Below are 16,667 nucleotides of genomic sequence, written 5' to 3'. Positions count from 1 at the left end.
TCGGTTACAAAAAGAACAATATTTCTATCAGATACATAAAGAGGATAAAGTGAACCAACTTTAGAACCATGGGCTATAATAAGATGACCCTTCGCAGACTGCTAATAAAAAGTGACTTTGTAACCCAGGTCATCAAGACATCCAATTGAAATCAGATTGCGTGTGAAGGCTGGAACATGACACACATTATGGATGATAAACTTCACCCTGTTTGCCATAACCATGGCAATATCACCTACGCCAACAATGTCACAGGAGTGATTGTCACCAAGTGTAGCAGAGCCAATGGTTTCCTCGTATGTAGCAAACTAATTCCTATGAGGTGTGACATGCAATGAAGCGCCCGAATCAAGAATCCATGAATGAAAAACTTCACGGAGTTCAGTTGGCATAGAACTCTGCAAAGATAGACTTTCCTGTGCATCATAAAAGATATCATTATTTTTAGTCAACATATTAATGTTTTGCACATCTTTGTCATCCTGAACTATGTTCAGTTCTTCAATCTTAACCGAACTCTTTGGTTTCTCCTCTTTATCATCATGATCTTCGTCTTTACCTTTGCCCTTCTCTTTGTCACATTTTCAAGCATAAAAATCCTTCTTTATGTGACCAAACTTATCACAATAATGGCATTGAACATTGCGACGACCACGAAACTTTGATCTACCCTTTGATGCATCTCTATTTCCCTTTTTCTTGGACTCACGTTGCGAAGAATGTCCCTTACGTTGTTTATCATCCCTTTGCACATAATGAGCTTCGCCATAATGCGAGCTAGTCATGGTCTTCCGACGCATCTCCTTTGACAAAAGTGCACTAGTAACATCATCGTATTTTAGTGTACCATTAGGAGCAGAGTTACTAACAACTGTGCAAAAGATATCCCAAGAGGGTGGCAATGAACAAAGCAAAAATATTGCTTTCATCTCATCATCAATGGCCATGCGCTGTGCACGAATCTCCACAAAAAGAGAATCACAATCGTTGATATGGCTGGCAACACTAGCTGACTCCTTCATACGAAGGTTGAAAATTTTTCACATCAAGAAAACCTTATTGCTAGCTGTATCCTTTTTGTAAGTGTCGCATTATTTCTGCCATAAAGCATGAGCAGTCTTACATTCTAACATTGAAAAGTATACTGACTCACCAAGGTACAGTCTGACCATAGACCTGCATAGCTCATTAAGCTTCTCCCACTGAAACTGAATCATGTGCATATCTTCAGTTCTAGTCGCATAGGCAATAGGCAACTTTTGCTTCTTTTGGACAAGTACATCATGCATTTGGTTCTTCCAAAGCTAAAAATTAGTTTCATCAAACTTCTTTATGTCATAAATGTCACGGTCTTTGCTAGTAGACATGGTGACAAAACTACCAAAAGATTATGGGAAAATTTTGACAGAGTCTCCTTTGTATTTGGGATTATGTCAACCAAAATACGAAACAAAATGACCAAGTATATCACTCACAAAGCATAAAAGAGAATAATGTCTTTCAAAAGCACACTGTATAGAGACCAACTAAGACGCATAAACTGTCAAACTGACTATAGACCGCCAACTCGGCGTCAAAATCACCTATACCACTCTATACATATCCTTGGCAAGGTCTCGTTAGGGATTCTCCAACTACCTATATCACTGAAGGTATCTCCACATTTGAGAATATCACAGCTCAATGAAAACCTCACGCTATTGACCCTCAACAACGTTATGAGCAAAACGTATAGCCAAGTCTCAAAAATGGCTATCATCCGGACCAAGTCTCAAAAAATGGTTGGAACTGCCGTACTAGCCAAAATATGGCTCCACAAAAGCGTACAATGGCAGTATCCAAAAGACGTACAAATTTGTCACGACGCTCAAACAGGCACCAAAAGAATGTGCATGCAAAGAAATAACCCTACGGGGAGTCAAATTGCTCTCAAAAGAGCTTAAACACTATCAAAAGTGCCAACACATGCATGTACGCATAAAAAACTGCTCCCTGTGGAACCAGAATATGGTAAGCACTGAAACTACAGCCTATGAGTCGATGTCGATGTCGTAACCGAAGTCGAAGCTGAAATCGAGGGCCAGAAGCACAGAGGAAGCTAACCAAGCCGCCCTATGTACCTATACATGTACATGTACTTGTATCTGTACATGTAGTCGAAGAAGACAATGACGTCAAACTCCCACTCTATGTGTGTGTATGAAGCCACTCCGAAAGAGGCTACACACTCTCAGATGAGCCGTGGGCTCTCGTAGATGGAATAGATTGCAAGAATGGTACCTATAATGGCTATGGAATCTCTGTAGCACAAACTACCAAAAGAGAGCTAAAAAATGCAGCTCTTAAACAGTAGCTCGAATGAGGTTTCCAATCGTATGAATGACTCCGAAAGGGGGGTAAAACCCTAGGATGTCTGCTGGAAACGCTCTCGGAATGCTGAATTTGTTGATGTCGAATTCGGAACCCTGTTTGTACTCTTGAAAGTGTGCACGCGCGCACAAGCAATTTTGGGAATGAAACAGCTGATATCAGATGAAGGAGAGGAGCCGGGAGTACAACAGAAGAGGAAGATGAATAGGCACACACACACACCACCATTGTCACATACACAGATTGGAGGGAGAGAGCCGACACACATTGTGTGCCCCCTTTTTTTTCTCTATCTTATGTCCTTACGCACAATACACACTTTACTTTGTGTTAGTGGTTCACACAAGTGTATAGTTATAGACTTAGAGTTAGTAGCAGTTAGTGATGGACGGTCGGCCACATGGCCACTAAACCTAACACTGCATACTCTCTAAACTTACCTACATCATCTTTTACATACAAGCTTTCCCTATCAAATCTATGCTTGTGTGTGTGTGTGTGTGTGTGTGTGTGTGTGTGTGAGAGAGAGAGAGAGAGAGAGAGAGAGAGAGAGAGAGAGATTTCATTATCGTCCTCGGAGGTCAGATATGACCTATGGGACCAAGAAAACGTGTACAATAGAGGCTCCTCTATCTAAAAGGGTACAATGTCCACAATGATACATATAGATGTGGTGGGGGGAGGGGCTAAGGGGGTGACACAACAAAATTGCAACAAATGTTCCTTATGGGGGTAGGAGGTGGCTAAGGGGGAGGAGAGGGATTTCGGGTGGGTTTCTGTGTTCGAAACTCCTAGATGATGGCTCTACCACCACGATAGACGGCGTACTTACCTACGGCTCGTGCATCTCGTACCTTCTGCAGCTCTTGCTTCTTTATCTTGAGTTGGGCGGGGATTAGAGCCTTGCTAATCCATATGGTTGTTCCCTTGAGAAGGTGCGTTTGCTTTAAGAGTGCCATGCGGTCCTCTTTGGTCTTGAAAACAAAGCTCCCTTGGTTGGTGCGGGGATCCCAATCGACGAATTCGATGGTGATAATGTCAAACTTGACTGGTTCGATAGCCGAGAGAGAGAGAGAGAGAGAGAGAGAGAGAGAGAGAGAGAGGTCATAGTTTAGGTGTGTGTACTTGTGATTTGGGAGAGATGGTGAGAAGTTGATAGATAAGTGTCAATCGCTTCGTGCTCTATGGGACATTGATGGACATGTATGTAGGGATAGGCTTGGAGATTGATACGGAGTTCTACTATTGACCCAAATTATGCTTTATATCGACATAACTAAAATCATCATTAGAATCAAAGTCTCTTCAATACAACACTAGGAGTCATTAATGTAAAGTTCTTAAACGTTTCAAGTCTTGATGTACTTGGTGATGTGTTTTTACCAGGGTAAAATCTCTCGTTGGATATTGTTTATGCCTAGTCTAAAGATAGCGTGTTGCATTCAAAGGCAATTCAAAATTTTCAAACCAAATTGTGGCCAAGATTAGTTGATTGTGAATGGCAATATCCAAGTGTATCCTGTTTTGAGATACTCAACTGGCTTGTATAGGCAAACAATGCGGGGAAATAGAGAATAAATTATTAGCTCCAAATTATTTTATAAATAAAACTTATACACAAATATTGTTGTTTAATACCCTAAGACACTAGTGCTTTCTAAAACTTCAACAAATGAATGTCACTATCCAGTTCATCAAAATGGATGTAACAAAGAAAATGTCCAGTTCATCAAAATGGATCTAGCTTGTATACAAATAATGTTGTCTAATACCCTAAGACACTAGTGGTTTCTAAAACTTCAACTACTGAATATCACTTTGTATGCATTTCCAGTTCATCAAAATGGATCTAACAAAGATAGTAAAGAATACATTTTCAAGGATTCTAGGTTTTGTTCTGAGGTAGGATAGCACGTCAAAAACACTCGCACAAACATTCAAACATTTGTTTGCACAAAATATAGGTTATATGGATGGAAGATGATTGCTGCTACTCAAATTTGGCATATGAGTTGGCCAACAATTCAAGTTCCCAATATAATGTTATACAAAGGTGAAGAAGATGCCGAAAATAGATGGAAGATAATGGTTTTCCCACTTGCAAGGGCAGCAATTCCCATCTCAAATTAGGACCATTTTTTACATTTCTTTTCAGTAGCCATGAAGGGCAGCACACCTAGCCTTGTTTGTTTTCAAGCAGCACTCATTAATTATCCCTAACTCTTTACTGTGTTTTCCAGTTTCATTTTCCTGGTCGTTCCATTTTAAGAAAATCTAATTGTCAGCCTTGAGAAGGCACCAAAACTAAATGCGCCCAATAGAGGGTAGCCTTTGTGTAGTATCAAGTTCTCTGTGGATGCTTAGGTCTCTGTAGATGTGCTACATCAAAACAACCAACTGCACATCACACAATCCTTTGACTTGGAATACAGAATCTATTCAATATTAGCACCGCTGCGATTATACAATAATAATTTATAGCATTCTTAATTCTGTGCACAAGATAAAGGAGTTAAGCACCTCTGCATTTAACTGTAAGAATCGTTTTCATCCGCATTCCTGTGCCAACATGCTTCACCAACTTTTCTCTGTCTTCACACAATTCTCTGATCTCTTTAGTGGGTAGTTTTCATTGGTCAGAATTTCTTTTCATGTCATATAGAAGATTTGCAATTGCCGTATACATGGGAACCTTATAATGCCAATGAACCTCATCCAATCATTTACATTCTTGTACATTGTGAGGCCAGAGGCAGGCCCTTAAACCAGTACTATAATGTGGGAGTTAGCTCAGTCCTTGAAGGTGAGTTGTTCTTGTTGGGAGGACAATGGGTAATATAAACTGTGATGAAGTGCATTACTTCAAACTAGGCCCCCGCTCCCAACGTTAAACAATGTACAGTAAACAAATTTTGAGTATTCACAACCCAAAATGCTCTCACAGCTAGTTCTCTTTTTTAAGGAACTGCTTGCAAGGCAACTTTACTATACAATGATCCACACACGCTAAAGACAAAGGAAACTTTACAAATGCTTTTTACCCCAGATTGCCACGACTCTGCGCCCTTGCACTTCAGCAAAGAAACATTCTAGTGGTTTGCTCTGGCTGGCTGACCAAAATGTGTCCTCCGATGGCGTGTTAGGTCTACTTTATAACCAAAGAGGCGACCACAACCTGCAAACCTGCAATACCAACACAAGCAATATGGTCCACATGTTGTGAGCCTTCACCATAAAGTCACGATCTTATAGACATGCAGAATTCAACAACTCACGTGCACTGAAAGGGCTTCTCCCCGGTATGCGTACGCATGTGTCCATGCAAGGAGTTAGCCCACTTGAATGTCTTTCCACACCCTTCCCAAGGACATGAAAGTGGTCGCTCATCACTGTGGATCTTCTGGTGTACAATCTAATGCAGATGACATGACATAAGAAGGAAAAATTCAGCAGAAAAAGGTTTGTGCAGGGATGGCATAAAACAAGTAAAGGGAACCGTGTGCTTTAAGCAAATTGATAACCCACCAAGCGCTCTCTAAAGGCAAACCGCTTGTTACAACCTTCAAATGTGCATGTATGAGCTCGCTCATGTTTCTTCAAATGCCTGCAAAGATGTTGCTTGCTTCGAAACCGGTGTGGGCAATCTTCAAAGCTGCAACTATATGGCTGCTCTCCACTGCCATTCAAGAAATATAATAATGTCACACACAAAACAGATGCAACAAGCAGTTTCAAGACCAAATTCTTAGTTCACCTGTGCTCATTTAGATGGTCCTTTAAACTTCCTGGGGTTGAAAATCGCCGATCACAATTTGCAAACGGGCAATCGTGGACTTTTTCATTGATAAGAAGCATCTTCTTGGTTTCTTCAAGCATCTACACACACGAAAACTGTCACTTTATAAGACACTTCTCTGGATGGACCACAAATGGACTTGCTGAGAACAAGATGAAGGTAGGAGATTGCCTTCTGGACTTGCAGCATATTAAGCTCCTGCCAAGGTGTTTGCATCAAGTCTGACATCACTTCCACATTTGGAGTGGAATCAGCGAGAGACCTAAATGCTAGAGCCAGCTCCTCAGTTTCATTGCCCTTGAGTTGATCAAACCTTTGGCACAAAAGACTTTGTAAGATAACCTAATTTAAATCATGCATGTGCATGTGCATACATAAAGATCTCACAAACATAAATCATGTGCGTGGTTACAAATGCCCCTGTTTATGTGCATGGTCATGTTCCTCGACAAAAAATGCAGCCAACCATGTTGCATAGTAGCAAGTATATCAGAGAAACAAAACTTAGGAGCTAATCCTACAGAGCAGAAAAGGCACTTCAAAACGCACCTGGTTCTCTTCCACTTAGAGAAGACTGGCTTTCTAGGGATAGTTGCAGCTCTCTTCACAGAATTGTGTTCCATTGAGATGGAGTCAAGTGTGGCCATTATAAACCTCTCAAAACTTCCTTGATGTTGGTCAACAAGTATCTTCATCAGCTTTTGGTACGCTGCAGAAACAATCAGTAGCCCACCCTTTAAATGCTGTTCATGAGTTAAAGGACATAAACAAGTTGCAATGTTCTCTGCATTCCAGCCTTGGCTGCCATCTAAAGACATATTCAAAAGCCACAGTAATACTGGAATTTTTTACCAATAAAATTTTTCATTTTCATATTCATTGCACATAATCTTTTCCCGGTTCCCTGGAGCATGTGAAACTGAAACAGGTCTCCTCTTTAAATGCCAGCGCTAATTCCCTAGAAGTAAAAGTAAACGTCTCATTACTCACACAACACCAATATATCCTACCTATGTTCCCACTTTCACTATTTCTCAGAGTTAACTTAACATCAGGTATGTGCTCCAACAACCCATTTTCTTTCACCTGGCCTCAAACCCCTAGATGTTTGAAAAAAGTAAGCTTACCTAGGGGTTCTAGCTGAAGTTGAACGTGTTTCAATTTTTTCCTTTTTGAAGATGATGCAGCTTGTACAACATCAACAGCAAACTGATTTAAGAGATCAGGCCGCAGTTGTTCCACATTAGTTTGCAAGCAATCCTGCTTCCGTTTTATGTGAGCTATGTGAGACAATGCTCTAAGAGGAGAAACTCCATCATGTACTGCAAGGTGATTTATCATGTCTTTCTCACTACTGCTGCCGTCGCTATGCTGATTAGTATTTTCACTCTCCCCATGTGATGATCGATCAATATTGTACTGGCTGCCTTCACTGAACGAAGCCTTATCAGCAAAAGCTTCATGGTTACCTAACTTACCTTCGCCAGCAGAAGCTCTCGGGTTCTCCAATACCTGCTCATCACACAATACAGAACCTCTAGGGTTTTTCTGAGTAAGTGCAGCAAAGGGGAGTGTCTCAGCATGCATATGGGGTGGATGATGCTTCACCCTTCCACTTGTCCTGCTGTCATTTCCCTGCTTAAAAAGATCACCTTCATTCTTGCCCTGCTCCTCATCTTGAGGGGTCTCGACGTACGGCTGCGCATCTTGATCACTGTCATGCGGCTCTTTTCCAATAATTCGGTGAAGCGAAGAAAGAACAACACGGGAAGAGAGACGGTCACGAAGACAATACTCTTGGGTCCTCTCTGAGTGAATGAGGTTTTTCGAAAGGCCTTCAGGGGGCCCTTCGGGACGGAAGTGGGGAATGTGGGTAGACGAAGCGGTGGAAATGGGAGGTGGGTTCTGCAGACCTCGAGAGCTGGAGGCATGGAAAGGTAACGGGTCATCGAGCTTGTGCTCGTCCGCCATAATCGGCGGAAAGCAAGCCTTCCTGCTTGATCAGGCTGCTGCTCGCTACATTGTGGGCGTTGATCATCAAAATGATGATGGCAACGCGAAGAGCTTTTCCTGTCCAAGCCTTCCCAACGCCATCCACAAAATAGCAGCTTCCCGCCCTTGGATCTCAGGATCGCACGGTTCCAAATCGTTTAAACATTCCTGCATGCTTACCCTTGGATCTTTGCCTTGTCGATAACAGGCTTTCTCAGCTCGCCGCGTGTCTCCACTTTTCCTTTTGTAGGTCCTGCTTTGTGTCTTTCCCTTCCTCGTTTGTTGTAGCCGCATAAACTCCATAAACCACGGAGGCAAGACACCCAAAACCAAAAATAGTTCGACCGGTCTGGCCAAATAAGGGCACGGCCGGGGTAGAACCCTCGCCACTCGTCAGCACTTTTGTCGCTTACGGATAGTTGTTGCCAATGCGAATGAACCCTTTGTCCAGACGAGGCGAGGGTAGCGAGCTTGTTTCTTAACTCTGTCGATTTCGGCAGAGTTCAGCTTCCCGTTCTTCATTTGTTGACGACTAGGAGCTAGGGCCTCCCGTGTGGATCCGCCCTAATATTGGAATATATTGAAGAACATTGTCTTGATGCTTCGCATCATGCACGATGTGAAAGAATGCAAAAACTCTTGAGGGGTTTTCACACCGTGAGCTTATTCCCTATGCCGCCATGAAATTCTGTGGCTTCACAAATTCTTAGAAGAGCTTGGATTCAAACAAGACAATTGTGTCTTGTACAATGATAGCTAAAGTGCTATCCATCTTGCAAAGAACTCAGCCTTTCATTCAAGGACAAAGCACATTGAGGTGATATATCACTTCATACGCACTCTTTTGGAAGAGGGACAGCTAAAGCTAGGAAAGGTGCATACAAGTGAAAATCTTGCAGACATGTTTACAAAGGTGGTCAACAAGGAGAAGTTGAGCTTTTGCTTGGCACATTCACAAGTTGATAGGATTTCCTTTAGGAGTTTTGCTAGATTTTTTCACGGACAAAACATGACTAATAAGGATACATGAATGAAGTTTTAAAGCACAAATCCATGTTTCTCTCCCTCTTTCTTCATGGTTACTCCAATTATATATTTTATACTTGTTAAGAGAACATGATTGTCTCCTTTTGGTATGACTATTAGCAGGTCGCCATGACAAACGATGTAGCATAGCTAGCCAACTAGTAACATAATCTTGTCAAATTCGAAGAGTAGAATTGGCTAGACATGGTGGAAACTTAGGAGTTTCAAACCTAAGGGGATTGATGAGCATGTGCAATGCTATCAACAATCATCATGAGTCTCTATGGACGATGTCTCACTAGGACTTCAATTACACGCTAGTCGTGGTATTCAATTGATTGTTTCATAAACAAATGAGCCTGAAATGACATCAAACCGATATGATACACTTACCAAAATCCCCATTAGGAGGTCTTTCTTTTACCTTTTAGAATCTAGGGAGAGAGAGCTCTACGCCATTGTAGGGAGGGCTTTTGTTATAGAGCCTTCATTTTAAAAATTACCTTTGAATTTTTAAAATGATTTTTGTTTGAAAGACAATATATGAGGTAAGTCTCAATTACGTGATGCTTTTACCTTAAGAAAGTCTCTTTCACTAGCAAATTCGCTGGCAAAAATCCCTCCTATTCCCACCCCCCTCCTCTTCCCACCACCTTCTTCTCCCTCTTTTTCATGCTACCCTCTTTTTTGTGTGTCAACTTCTAAGCGATGGAATTCACCCGGTCGAAACACCCTAGCACATCTATTGAATTTATCACTGCCTATGGCACATTGGACGAACACAACAGGTGATTCCCAGTATCCACAACCAAGGGTAGCTAAATAATCATGCACTAGAGCAAGAGAAGAAAAACTTTTTTTTTTTTTTTTGTCATGGTGGAAAGGAAGACATGTTACCTTCAATAGAGGATCCCTTTTTACCCATCGACATTCTTCCACAGTGGTGACTTACTCCACTTGGTTCTTGGAAGGCTTTAGCTATCACAAGCATGTCTTTACTTAGCCCTAATCGTATTTCATAGTAGAACACGCCTCGTCTCTCGCTCCAAACATGGCTGCAAATACACAGAGACTACATTGCCTTGTGTGTCAACCAGCCGGTACGCAATGTCCACTACTCTACAAAACTAACACACTAAAATGAGTTTGGTTGAGTCCTGGTACATAACATACATCTTGTAGCGTAAGCAATATACCGCTAGGTAAAGACATGCATACATCTCCGGCACCCTCTATGTCATGTGTTGAACCAACAACAAACTGCACACAACCAAGTCTCCCACTAGAGAAAGAGCAAAACAAATCACGACGTGGTGTGATGTGAAAAACTACATGCTTGTCTAGTAGAAAACTTGTAGACAATGTGCCATCCCAAGACACAAAGTAGTTTGAAGGCAAGCTAGACTCAAAAGTGACATGCCCGTTACATGCATACTCTCTAGCATTTGTCCTCATATTAGCAGCATGCATGTTTTGCTCTTTCTCCCACTAGAGAAAGAGAAAAACAAATCACGACGTGGCATGATGTGAAAAACTACATGCTTGTCTAGTAGAAAACTTGTAGACAATGTGCCATCCCAAGACACAAAGTAGTTTGAACGCAAGCTAGACTCAAAAGTGACATGCCCGTCACATGCATACTCTCTAGCATTTGTCCTCATATTAGCAGCATGCATGTGTCTCTTCTGTCGCCTCACACACCTAAAGCAACGGCTCCTAACATGCTCATTGTGACCACAGTGCCAACATGTCAGTCGCGCGATCGTGAGCGAGAACTGTCTCTAAGCTCAAGTGTCTCCATATCCATACCAAAACTATGGCAAACAATGCTCGAGATCACAAGAAAACCACTATCTCAAGCAAAGAAGGTGAGCTAACGGCCAAGCTCACTAGCCTCTGCAATAGGCATACATATCTGGCAAAATTTCGATAGATCTCCTCTGTAATTGGAGCAAAAAACTCAACGGTAAATCGCAATGGAGACAACAACAAATGTCTAAATGGACAATCCGGGAACGTATTCGTCCAAAACACCTCACAAAGTCATACACAGAGCCAAACCGCTCCAGCCGGAGTATCGCTCAACGGCGCCACAAATGACCTACATATGTGAGTGAAAAATTGATGTCAAAATGTGTCAATGAATGAAGAATGTACCAGAAAACCGTAGCATACACAACCTGTGTAAAAGTAGGAGCCAAAACTCAGAGTAACACAAGCTCGTGTATGGCTGAAAAATATGGCTGCAAATCAGCCCCAAAACAACTCCGAATTCAACTCTTAAATAGCTAAAGAAACAGGTCACAAGTGTGCTGCAAATTAGCTTACAATTGATCCATACATAGGCACCTGCAAAGAGGGGACGATGGCTGAAAAATTCAGCTCACAAATGACCCTCAAACCTGCCTGTAAACCTGTCAATGTGACATCTAAGCTCAATCACAAACTATGGCAAGTAAACTCCAGCCACTATCCCACAAAATCATACACAAAGAAAAAGCTCAAGACACCTGCTGTGGCGAAACCGGTATGCAAGCCAAAAACATTGCAGAAGATGTCCTCAATTGCAATGGAAACACTTGTGGGAGTACTAGACTCAACTTATAGCTGGGAGTCAAGACTAGAAGCTTCAAATGGCCGAGCACTCACAGCTCAAGACCAAAAATGCAGAACGAAACACGCTCGCGATGCACCACCCAAAAGGGAAAACATTGCACGCAAATATTGAGTGCTACAAGGAATCACAATCTTGATCGCACCAACGTTGCGAATAAAACTACTGGGAAAATGTCGACAGAGTTTTATCAGAAAAATGGCTACAAAATCAGTAACCAAAGTGACTGCACGCTCAAAACCATGAGCAACCAAAGCGCATCAAACCGCACTCCAAATGCATGCACCAATCTCCACACTTTGCATACATCATTGCGAACACCTGCAAGTCTAGTACACGAATACCTGCTCTACTTGTGACTGCCAAAAAACATGCCTGAGGCATACATTGGCGAGCTCAAATTGCAAACACATGAGTCTCCCTGAGCATCAAACCACATAGATTATGCATCGTACCCTCCCACCTGTGAGCAAACTTGCAGGCAATACCACTCTCACATCTGAGAGCAAACCATGTGTGGAATCCTCCACACACAATAAACAGCTACTGCTGCAAAAATTTCAGAGGTCAAAATCAATCCAAATGGACCATTGCGTCCGGAGCATGCCAAAACCCCAGGTTACACCCTAACCTTGCATAAATCGCATTCCTTATGCAAAAAACATTGTTTTGGAGCCCGAAAAATTACCTGCAAAAATGAAAATCTGTATTCTTCCTGCAAGTATGGTTGCAAAAAATCATACACATTTGCAATACACCCTCCTCTCAAGCTTGGGAATGTCCCTCAAGCTTCCATGAGCACAGATCTAGTGGTTGCTCCCTGATCTCAAGCTTCCACCGAAAACGAGCTCACCATAGCCGAAAGCTCACTTCTTTGTAGCACTCCATTTGTCGCAAAGCCAAAGCTCTGATACCAATTGTGAAGGAATGGATCGTAGGTGTGTGTATGCAGTGAAGATGGAGAGAGAGAGAGAGAGAGAGAGAGAGAGAGAGAGAGAGAGAGAGAGCACGACACAGGGATGTGGGGTGGAGCTCCCAAATTCAATGTATGATCACAGTGCGAGAATTGAGGAGAGCTCCTTATTCTTTGTATGTATAAAGAATGAGATAAATGTGGGCGATCAGACATTGGCCGACGGACACGGGCAAAGCACGGTGAGAAAGCACGGTGACTTTACCTACTAACAGCATTTACCCTTGGCGTTTGTGAAAGTGCATCGGCCACTTGGTTGTGCTTACCAACTACGTGAGCAATATGAATGTTAAACTATGAGAGAGTATTTTCCCACATCATTTGCTTATCACTTAATTTAGTTTACATCAAAAAGTATTTAGACTTTGATGATCTGTGCACAAAATAAATGGATTGTCTAGGAGATAATGCTTCCATGCATCTAGGACATGTAAGATAGCTAATAGATATTTTTAATAAATGCCTAGATTCTTTTCTTGTTCATCCAATCTCCTACTTTTGTATGCTATGGCATGTCCTTCTTGAAGCAAAACAGCTCCAAGGCATTGTCCACGAGCATCACATTGGACTTCAAAGTCTTTGAAAGGTCTATTAGCAAAGTTTGAGAGGTACGCTTTGCCTTTAAATTTTCAAAAGCTTCATTCTCATTTGCAATCCATACAAACTTAACATTCTTCTTAGTGAAATCATACATTGGGCTTGCTATAAATGAAATTTTTTCTATGAAGAGTCTATAGTATGCACACATTCCTATAAAGCTTCGTGATTCATGTAGATTCGTTGGTATAGGCCATCCTTTTATTACCTCCAACTTTTCAGGGTCCATTTGGATCCCTGCTTGAGAGATAGTACGACTTAAATACTACTTGAGCGTATGACTTAAATTCTGAATCTCTTGTAAGAAAAAATCGCTTTTCTTTTGATCAATGCAAATCTTATTGTCCCTCAAAACTTGAAATATTACTTGAAGATGTTGCTTATGTTCCTCAATAGACTTTGTGTAGATGATAATATCGTCAAAGAACACTCTCGGGAAGCTTCGCTGAGGTCTGAAGAGTCTCTCCATCATTTGGTTAAAGGTAGCCAATGCATTGGTGAATCCAAAAGGGAGTACCAAGAATTCATATAGACCAAGAGTTGTTTGAAAGTCCTCGAATGTCTTCAAACACTATCCTTATCTGGTGATAGCCAGTTTTGAGATCTATTCTATTAAAGTAAGTATATCCTTGTAGCTTATTGAATAGATATTTTATCTTGGGAACAGGAAATATATTCTTTATAATTATTTGATTAAGTGTCTGATAGTCCACACACATTCTATAAGTACCATCTTCCTTTTATACTAGTAGAACGAGTGAACAAAATGGAGATGAACTAGAACTGACCATCCCTTTTTCCACAAGCTCGTTCACTTGCCGCATAATCTCTTCTTATTGAGCCAATGAGACTCAATAAGGAGGCTTACTAGGTGGTAAACTACCAGGTAGAAGTTCTATGGAATGATAATCTTGTCCCCTTTAGGGAGGTAGCTCCCTGCAAATATCATGCATTAATACATCTTGAAACTCATTTAGGAAACTAGAAAACTCTAACTCCTCTTTAGTTTCATTTTTAACTTTATTAGTAATGCATGCATATTTCTTAGACTCTTTGACAAAAACCATGTAGCAAGAAAGAGAGATTTTCAACAATTTTTCTAAGTTTGTACAAGTGGTACAATCACTATCTTCTGTATTCACGTCAAGCGAAACATCCTTGCCTTGATAGGAAAAGAGGACTTTTCTCTCAGAAAACTTCATAGTGGTAGCCATGCCATCAAACCACGGTGCCCCTAGGATAACACCCAATCTCTATTCACCTAGTTTCTCAAAGTCTTGGAGCCCACTCAAACAATTCATGACCTCTCTAATTCTAATTGTTTTGCAACATATAGAGTAGGCATAAAAATTTAATGCCAATTGAAAGTTTAAAACATAAAATATATTGAGTAGTGTGGTGTTCAAAGTAGGTTTATAGGCTACATGATAAACCATGAATGTTGCATTCAATGGGATTTTTGAATTTGACTATTTGTTGTTTCCAGACTTGGTTAAAACTACGTATAATACCTTTTGGTGTTTTTAGTTGGTCCATTTTCTTGTGGAAGATTTAGCCAGAAACTTAAATTGAATAGTGTGGTAGTCAAATTAGGTTTATGATAAGCTCATAATGTTGCATTCATTAATTCAATCATCTGCTACTCCCAAACTTGATTAAAACTATGTATAACACCTTTTAGTGTTTTTAGTTGGTCCATTTGCATTTGGACGATAGGAGCCTAATTTTCTATAGATCACCATAAATTCCTAGATTAAACGTAATGAATCTTTTCATTGAGGAAATGTGTCTCTATATCACTGACTCTCTCAAGAGGTAGGTTGTACCTAGTGAATTATATTCGCATAGGAACAATGCTATTGTTTGAGCACCCACTTCCTTCATAGCTTTATCCTCGACCCATTTGCTCTTATAATCTATAGCTAGAATAATGTATTTGGACTTGGATCATGTAAGAAAAAGTTGTATTGGTCCTCCAAAGTCAATATCCCACTTTGAAAAAGCCCTCACTCCCATCATAGGTCTCAAAGGCATTGGACTTGGGTTCATTTTTTATTTAAGGTGTGTGCATGCTAATCTTGGCTAGTCTATAAAAGAAGGGGTAAGGGGCAACAAATAATCAATTTATAAAGAAAACAAAGAAACATCTCTCTCTCTCTCTCTCTCTCTCTCTCTCTCTCTCTCTCTCAGATACCATTGAGTTGACACGGATTTTTTGCAATGAGCACACATACCTTTTGCAGGGCACATTGCACTTTGGCAAAGATAGAGATAGTGATGACACACATTGGATCCAGAGAGTAGTGAGGTTATCCTTGAGAGACACATAGACCTACCTAATGCATAGACCTAGGGATATCTCTAGCCTCTATGATGACATCACACTTGTGTTCTGAGAGAGACTCCATTGCACCAACATTGGACTAGAGTTTACCTTGAGCCTTCTTGCTCTATCATTCCTTTTTTTTGCAGACTTTTACCTAGCCATTCTAGGGCATCTCTTGATTATTTTGACCACTCCTTGAGAGACATAGAGAGTGCACCTTTGACATAGATGTGACCATATCTTTTGTAGAGATTTTGCAGTGAGCCTTCATAGTTTTTTCTCTACTTTGATTGCACACCATACTTAGTGATCACCGTTGCATAGGTATTCTCAACTTATAAACTTAGACACCTTTGGGAGACTTACATATTGCACAGAAATGGGTGTATATAGCACGTGCAAACCATTTAGGATCACACTTGGATTACATTTATAGAGCCTAGCTATTTGTTGGCTATCCATCATGGCGAGTACTTTAGGCACAACAGAGATGTTGTTGTACATTGTAGGGACGTCTAGGGGTCACCCTTGCTATTTTCACATGAGAGGGTATTTCTTGAACCCATTAGATATGGAGGGCCCTCCTATGCACCGTTTATAGATAGTATGAGTAAATCCATTTTATATGATGATTATTATTTAACAAATTGTGTAGGTATTATCTATTAAATACAGCACCATAGCATTAGAGATGAGTTAGTGTGATTCTAGTCTGAGGATTGCCTACCCTTGGCATTGTGCTTTTTGTTATAGGCCACATATGTGGATGTCTGAGATACACAGACATTCATGGACATGCATATGGCAAGTGGGTATATCGCACTCACCAAGAGATCTTGCACTACCAAGTTTTGAGAGTTCACACATATGCAACATGGAACTCATTCTTTGATGACAATGGAGGTACATACATGAGGATCCCTTCTTCTCGAGACATGTAGCGAGCACATTCAAAACGATTGCCTAGATATAG

General features: G+C 41.0%; 1 protein-coding gene across 1 annotated transcript; it reads right to left on the bottom strand.

Annotated features, from left to right (window-relative positions):
• Positions 1–5,069: 5,069 nt before the first annotated feature.
• LOC147433812 (uncharacterized) lies at positions 5,070–8,256 on the bottom strand. Its single transcript, XM_086490417.1, has 7 exons — positions 7,294–8,256; positions 6,716–6,875; positions 6,338–6,479; positions 6,125–6,246; positions 5,896–6,046; positions 5,646–5,782; positions 5,070–5,553 (listed from the first exon to the last, which is right to left on the bottom strand). The coding sequence occupies exons 1-7, from the start codon at positions 8,135–8,137 to the stop codon at positions 5,460–5,462; spliced, it is 1,650 nt and encodes a 549-aa protein (XP_086346543.1). The 5' UTR covers positions 8,138–8,256; the 3' UTR covers positions 5,070–5,459.
• Between the last annotated feature and the right edge of the window lie 8,411 nt (positions 8,257–16,667).

This window comes from Adiantum capillus-veneris, chromosome 19 (genome assembly GCF_014529385.1).
Source record: "Adiantum capillus-veneris isolate H3 chromosome 19, ASM1452938v2, whole genome shotgun sequence".
In the NCBI taxonomy this organism is placed as follows: domain Eukaryota; kingdom Viridiplantae; phylum Streptophyta; class Polypodiopsida; order Polypodiales; family Pteridaceae; genus Adiantum; species Adiantum capillus-veneris.
The sequence above is the reverse complement of the archived record's forward strand: the minus strand, read 5'-3'. Positions and strand labels throughout refer to the sequence as shown.